Below are 6865 nucleotides of genomic sequence, written 5' to 3' on the forward strand. Positions count from 1 at the left end.
ACATCCCATCCCCTTAGGCAGCAGAGGGCTGCCCTTGTGCGGCGCCCAGGGAGCAGTATGGGGTTAAGGGTCTTTGCTTAGGGAGCCAGAGTGGCAGTCTGTGGGAGTGGGGCTCGAACTCAAAACCTCAGGATTCCATAATCTATGTCCTAACCACTAGGCCGCCACTCCCCCTATATGCAGATTATGGTGTTTTAAAGGATGACATATACAGTAATAAAAAATAAACATGAAGTGACATGATATTTACACAATAACAATTGATTTACTAGATGTAACAGAAGGGATTGTGATGAAAATTAGAAAATTGCTTGAAATGTTTTTTTTATGTACCTATCATTTAAGTTAAAGTATCTCTGTTTATTATGTAACTTTACTGCATCTTGGCCAGGACTCCCTTGAAAAAAAAGGTTTTTAATCTCAATGGGATTTTTTTCCCTAATGAAATAAAGGTTAAATACAAATAAAATAAAAAAATTATCAGGTTTACAAGTGGTTCCTAGAATTTCTAAAAGTAGAACTGGTGGCAGATATTTTAGTTATCAGGCTCCTGCCCTGTGGAACCAACTACCAGTTTTAGTTGTGAAGCAGACACTCTGTCTACTTTTAAGGCTAGGCTTAAAACTTTCCTTTTTGATAAAGCTTATACTTAGAGTGGCTCAGGTTATTATGAGCTATAATTATGCTGCTATAGGCTTAGGCTGCCGAAGACATAGGGACCACTTTTCAGCATACTGCTTCATTCTCCTTCAGTTCTCCAATCCTACAGTATTTCTTAGGTAAACCTCTAACTTTGTGTACACTCTGTCTAGTGCTCTGTTTGGCTGTGACACCATCCTGGAAGGAGCCATAAGCTGGGGTGTTGCCATCAACACCTCCAATTATAGATGACAGGGTTGGACCTGTTTTGCAGTGTCCTGTTTCTCTGAGACAAAGTTATAGGCTCAGCTTTTACTGCAGATGTGCTCTCTTCAATCTTTTTTGGTAAGCACTGTTGGGGCCATAATCTAAAAGTGAAAAGAACATTATTTCACCACAAACTAACCATGGCCACGTGCCCCTCGCAAGATTTCTGGCAGGGCAGTGAAAATAATTATCAGACGAGTTGTTCAAGAGACAAATATCACTTGTGGAGAGCCTCAGAAAGACCTGGAATCAGCCAGTGCAATTGTTTAAAAAAAACAAGAAGTAATGCAACCGCCATGGCCTGTATGCACGCTCACTATGCAAGACTCCATTGCTGCAGAAAATGCTTTTTCTTTTTCTTCTTTTTCATGCATTTACTACATAACATTTAGACAGGCCTGTGAAATACGAGGAGAATATAGTCTGGTCAGATGAGACCAAAATGTAACTCTTTGGATGCCATTATATACATCATCTTTGGAGGTCAAATGGCATTACACATCACCACAAAAGCACCATAGCAACAGTGAAGTTCGGAGGGGGAACATTGTGTGGTGTGGGGCTGTTTTTTCAGCATATTACATATTATATGCTGGCAAAGTTCAAATAATTGAAAGATGAATGGACAAATGTACAGAGGCATTCTTGATAAATATCTGCTGAAAATCTACTAAGATGGTGAAGATGAAACGTGGGTGGACATTTCAGCAAGACAATGACATCGCCAAGGAAACTCTCAATTGGTTTTAGAGAAAGAAAATAAAGCTGCTAGAATGGTCCAGCCAATTACCTGACTGGAATACAATAGAAGATGTATGGAAAGAACTAAAGATCAGAGTTCATAGAAGGAGCCCACGAAACCCTCAAGATTTGAAGACTGTTTGCGAGGAAAGAATGGGCCAAAATCACACCTGAGCAATGCATGCAACTAACTTCTCCATACAGGAGGCGCCTTGAAGCTGTTATTGCCAACTAAGGCTTTTGAACAGAGAACTAAATACATTTTAGTAGGTTTGTTTCATTACTTTTTCCTTGTGCAATTTCACTTTTTTCCACTTAACTTAATTTCTGGACATATAAGGTTTGATTTCTTTGTAAGTGTGGACTGCATGCGTTGTTGACATCACGCGAAAATGTCATGTTGCTATGTTCAATTCTTGTTTGCCCCGCTGTATCATTGCCCCTTATCTCTCCACCCAATTCCAAAGAGCCCTCCATGCAAATGTCACACAGCGATGTTTTGCTTATGTTATACTTTAGTGTATTGCCTGTAGACAACATGAGGTAGCACCTCTACTGATATATATATTTAGCATTACAGGTGATCCAGATGTGTCAGATGTGCAAAAATACAAAATAGTCTAGCAAAAAAGAACAGTTCTATGTTGGATCATAGGACAGCAATAAGGAAGTTTAAACCAAATGGGAAAAAAAAAAACATTTTATTCTTTCAAACTGAATCAAATTGTCCTTTTATCATACCTTTTGGTACCTCCGATTCTTGGACACACCAACAGTTATGGATAGGAAATAAAAATACAATTCGTTTACAAGCAAAAGAAATTTCAAAAAATATATATGTAAAATCTAAGTTCGACATGACATAACCTAAACAGTACAAAAGAGGTATGAGGTACAGATAAAGACGTACAATGTATTCTTTTTTTTTTTTTTTTGCCTCTTTTACATGATTCAAATTTAGTGCAATGGAAACTCTTCAGTCCCTTTCATGTTCTAATAAGGCATATGTGTGAAACATAACTTCTGATTATAGCAAGACATGGAGAACTTGATACTGTTTGCCCTGTCAGCTAAATAAAAAAAGAAATAAAAAAAGCTTACAGTTGCATAAAAACATGAACAACTTCCTTCTTATCATCACCAAACATATTTATAACCAACAATCCCATCTGTTGTAATAAAATGTAATAGGTCTTCTATGAGCACATTCAATCAAAGGATAACACTAACTAATAGGCTACTACAGAACATGTGCAACAGACTTTCAAGTGCCTCAGGTGTCGTCATTTTCATTCATTATTTTCTATTGAAATACTGCAACATAGTATGGGTCCAGTGCCAAAAAGGTCCATTCGTTGGTCTTCTCTTCGTTCTTCCTTTTTTTTTTTTATACATTTTGTATATTTAATGATTTTTGTGAATATTTGTATTTTACTGCAGGAGCATTTCTTTGGTTGCCTCACAACTTCAGTAACAAACCCATTTATTTAATCATTTTATAACTATAAGGAGGCTTTTTTATTTTAGATATAAGTAGTAGCATCTTGGGGATTGCAATAAAACAAAGATCTTTAAAAGATTTTGTTCCAGCCCTGGATTTAGACATAAATAAACAAACAAACAAAAAAAGAAATACTACAAGGATTTTGTGTATATCACAAACAGCAAATTTGGGAGAAAAAAAATGTACTTCTCTAATAATTCAATGCTTTTTGAATAATCAAAAATCAACCAAAGGAGTCAGATAGAACTGAACTATAGAAAGGTGGGTCGTAGTAATAGAGTCAATGAAGGTGCTGTTTAGACCCAAGCCTTTCCACTGAAAGTCATCTTTTTGTCTTCCACCGCCTCGTCGTTCCAGGGTTTATTCATGGAGTTAAAAGGGACTAATAGGAAGGCTGCACTGCAATGAAGCTCATCAGGTCTCTGACTCGTGTCCTGCCAGCGGGATGACAAACACAGTGATGTCATCACCTGAGCCCAGTTTTTCATTGGGTAGCCGCCAGCCGCGCTCTTTTAGCACACCTCTGGACCTCATCAGTAGTTCCTGTGCTGCCAGTGTATATCTGTGAAACATAGAGAGTTAAAGAGCACACAGTCATTTCAAAACAGGGGTTCAGGTAAGATTTTAAAATATGGTGAAAACATAAAAAAAAAAATCATGCTTTTTTAAATTTGTTAATCAAATAATCTCTTTCAACCTAAGTTGTTGTAGCCCAGCTTTGATGACAAGAAAAAGTCCACAGTCCAAGCTACAGATGCACCATGGACAAGTAATTTACGCACTCAAAAAAAATAAAAAATAAATAAATAAAATAAAAAGGTAAACTTCTTCAGTTTTCCTCCATGCTTCTCTTGTGCTGGTAAAAAAAAAACCCTACCATTGACAGTTTATGTATAGAAATAATTCACCCAAATTAATCATAACTAACCAGAAACAAAGGAACATAACTAAATAACCAAAAAAAAAAAAAATCTCAAAACAGATATCAAACAATAAAGTAGAATAAACTTAGCTAGATTATACACAAAAAAACTTATTTAACTAATTATTAACAAAAAACAATTGGCATCTACACTAAGTTATTGATTAAACTAACATTTAAAATACAGATAATGAAAACAAGAACTTTTCTTCACCGTCTTTTTTAAACTATAGGCAACATATCTTACTCCATATGCTTAAACTCATACTAAGCAGAGTCATTTTAAATATTGTTCATAACAATAGTGCTAATCAAATAAAGCTCAGCCAATAGATGATAAAATATAGTTGGAGGCTTAAAGCAGGATTTGTCACCACCTAGTGGACAAACTTGATAAAAACATAATTGAACAGCTTTGTTTCAGATGCAATGAAAATTAGGAAAACAGCAAAAGCAAAAACTAAAAAAAAAATTAAAATAAAAAAATACTCTTTAATGAAACAGTTCACCTCATGGGATCAGATGGATCACAGCGTGACAGGTAGGTTGAAACAGCTTCTGCCACTTCCTTGTCTGTCGTTACATCCCACAGTCCATCTGTGCCCATAACCAGGACGTCATCTGGTCCATGTTTGTTCTCATCCAGGTTATAAACCTTCACCTGGGAATAATGGAAACCAAATTTTGAGGATGTTTATCATTAAGTAAAGAATAGAAAGTCAATATTTAGCATTTTAATAAAAGAATTAATTTGTTGTGCTTTATTTGATATTTCAGTTTTGAATTTAAAGTTCACTGCTCTTAGGATATTCCAAATTTTTCTCACATGCAGCTTTAAAAAAAAAAGAAGATATCTTTCAAAAAGATGCATTATCAAAATGGTCTCTTACTACAAAGGTGTGATCTGGGACGAGAGGATAGATTGAAACTAATTCCAAAGTGTAATATTATTATGTGCAATAATACAGTATGGAAATTATTGGGGAAAATATGATGAGGTAGACTGTAATTTTTTTACTTCAAAAATTAAAGAAAACACTTAAAATAAAACTATGGATCAATAAAAGAAAATAAAAGTTTTAAAAAAGAATGTTACTGTATAAGAATTTAACATAAATCTGTAAACTCATCCAAAGAGGGCAGGAAACAATAGTGGCTGTCTCAATCTGACAGTTAAAGAGCTGCCACAAATTAGAGCAGATTAACATTACTGAGTCATGTTGACTTAATGTCTAATTAAATCAAAAGTTATTCAAAAAAAAAAGGATGTGCATGCAACAGTTCTACATTTTATATAACAGCTCTACATTCTATATTTCCCCTGTATATTTATTTTTCTCAATAAATTCCACAGGATATATTTTATATTGGGGTGTAAAAAGCTTCATAATTGAGTGTATTTTCCAAGCCTCAAAAATGCAGAATATAACAACACTGTAAACATTGTTGATACTTCTGTGTCCCAGGGGTGCAAAGATACACTTTTTACCTCCATGTTTCAATGTTTAATCATCCATGTTTAATCAGCTATTGCAGTTTAACCCAAAACTTATAAATCTTATTGCAAAACAAAACAAAAGAAACAACCAACATCTTTAATGTAACACCGTTTTAATGGAGACACCACGTCTTGCAGGGGTAAACACCATGTAAGCCTGCAAGTGCTAGCTCAGAATGGGGGCACAGGCTGTTTTTCTAAGAACTGCACTCTTTGGAAACAGAAATGAATCCTCTTCTAACTCTGTTTGTTTTTTTAGATTTAATATTGAAGAGTCGCTTGAATGGCGCATGTGTGCTGAAATCGCTAACATCAATGTTCTGAGTGACTTATAAAAGGCGTGTGATGAAAAGATTATCTTTAAGCTAAACAAACTCAGCTCAGATGCTGATCCTATAAGCTAAGAGGCTTGAAACAGGAAATGAAAAACGATGAGAAACAAAAAGATTCTCCATTTATGTACATTTGCCGTAGAATGACATATGAGGTCTAAACAAGTACAGTAGCAAATATAAGAGATTACCACAACACAAAAACCAAAAAAACAACTGTGATCAAACTTCTTTTTTTGATTTTAGAGTGATGCAAATGTTACGAATAAAATTTATTTTCCATTTTATTGTGTTATTCAAAAGCACACAATGTTGTTTCTCTACAGGAAGTGGATTTTCTCTTGTGGGAGAGTGACAGTGGTTAGAACAGCCTGAGACTACTGGCTTTAAGTTAAGATGGGGAAATGGTTACAAAGGTAAACACACTTCCTTGTGAAAATATTTCACTGGTACATGTGACATCTCAGTAGAGTTTATTCCTATTACGGAGAAAGTTTCCATGTTACAATATTTTTATGAGTAGCAAAACATTAAACTACTGTACAGCAATAGTAGAAGCACAACCTTTTTTTGTTTTATTAACTCTAACAGAATTTAAAAAGTAGCATCTGTCTAGTATGAGAGGATACGGTTAAAAGGCAACTGTAGTGTTGAGTAACTGTAAACATCTAATTTAATCAGCGAAAAAAATATGTTGTCTAAAAATACCAATGCAACATTTCCAAGCTCTTTGACCTGATACAAAGCTGGTGTAAAAAAACATAAGAGAGAAAGGCTATAAGTCAGCGGCATTAGCTTGAGCAATATGCGTGAAATGTTTGTAGGGCAATTTCCTCAAAGCAACAGTAAGTCACTGAGATCTGTGTTTATATTCCCATTAAAGGAATAGTACACCCAAAACATGATTAGCCTTCATTTTCTACTCACCCCCATGCTGAACAACACTCTGGAGTACTTTTTTG

General features: G+C 35.0%; 1 protein-coding gene across 1 annotated transcript in view; it reads right to left on the bottom strand.

The window, feature by feature from the left end:
- Window positions 1-3085: 3085 nt before the first annotated feature.
- LOC107098534 (protein phosphatase 1H-like) overlaps window positions 3086-6865 on the bottom strand; it is a 30478-nt gene continuing 26698 nt past the window's right edge. The window contains exons 9-10 of the mRNA XM_015396269.1: window positions 4583-4734; window positions 3086-3713 (exon numbers count right to left, since the gene is read on the bottom strand). Of these exons, the coding sequence (XP_015251755.1) occupies window positions 3566-3713; window positions 4583-4734 (300 nt within the window). The 3' untranslated portion in view covers window positions 3086-3565. The remainder of the gene's footprint in view (window positions 3714-4582; window positions 4735-6865) is intronic.

Source organism: Cyprinodon variegatus, unplaced genomic scaffold (genome assembly GCF_000732505.1).
Source record: "Cyprinodon variegatus isolate N-32 unplaced genomic scaffold, C_variegatus-1.0 Scaffold787, whole genome shotgun sequence".
Taxonomy (NCBI): domain Eukaryota; kingdom Metazoa; phylum Chordata; class Actinopteri; order Cyprinodontiformes; family Cyprinodontidae; genus Cyprinodon; species Cyprinodon variegatus.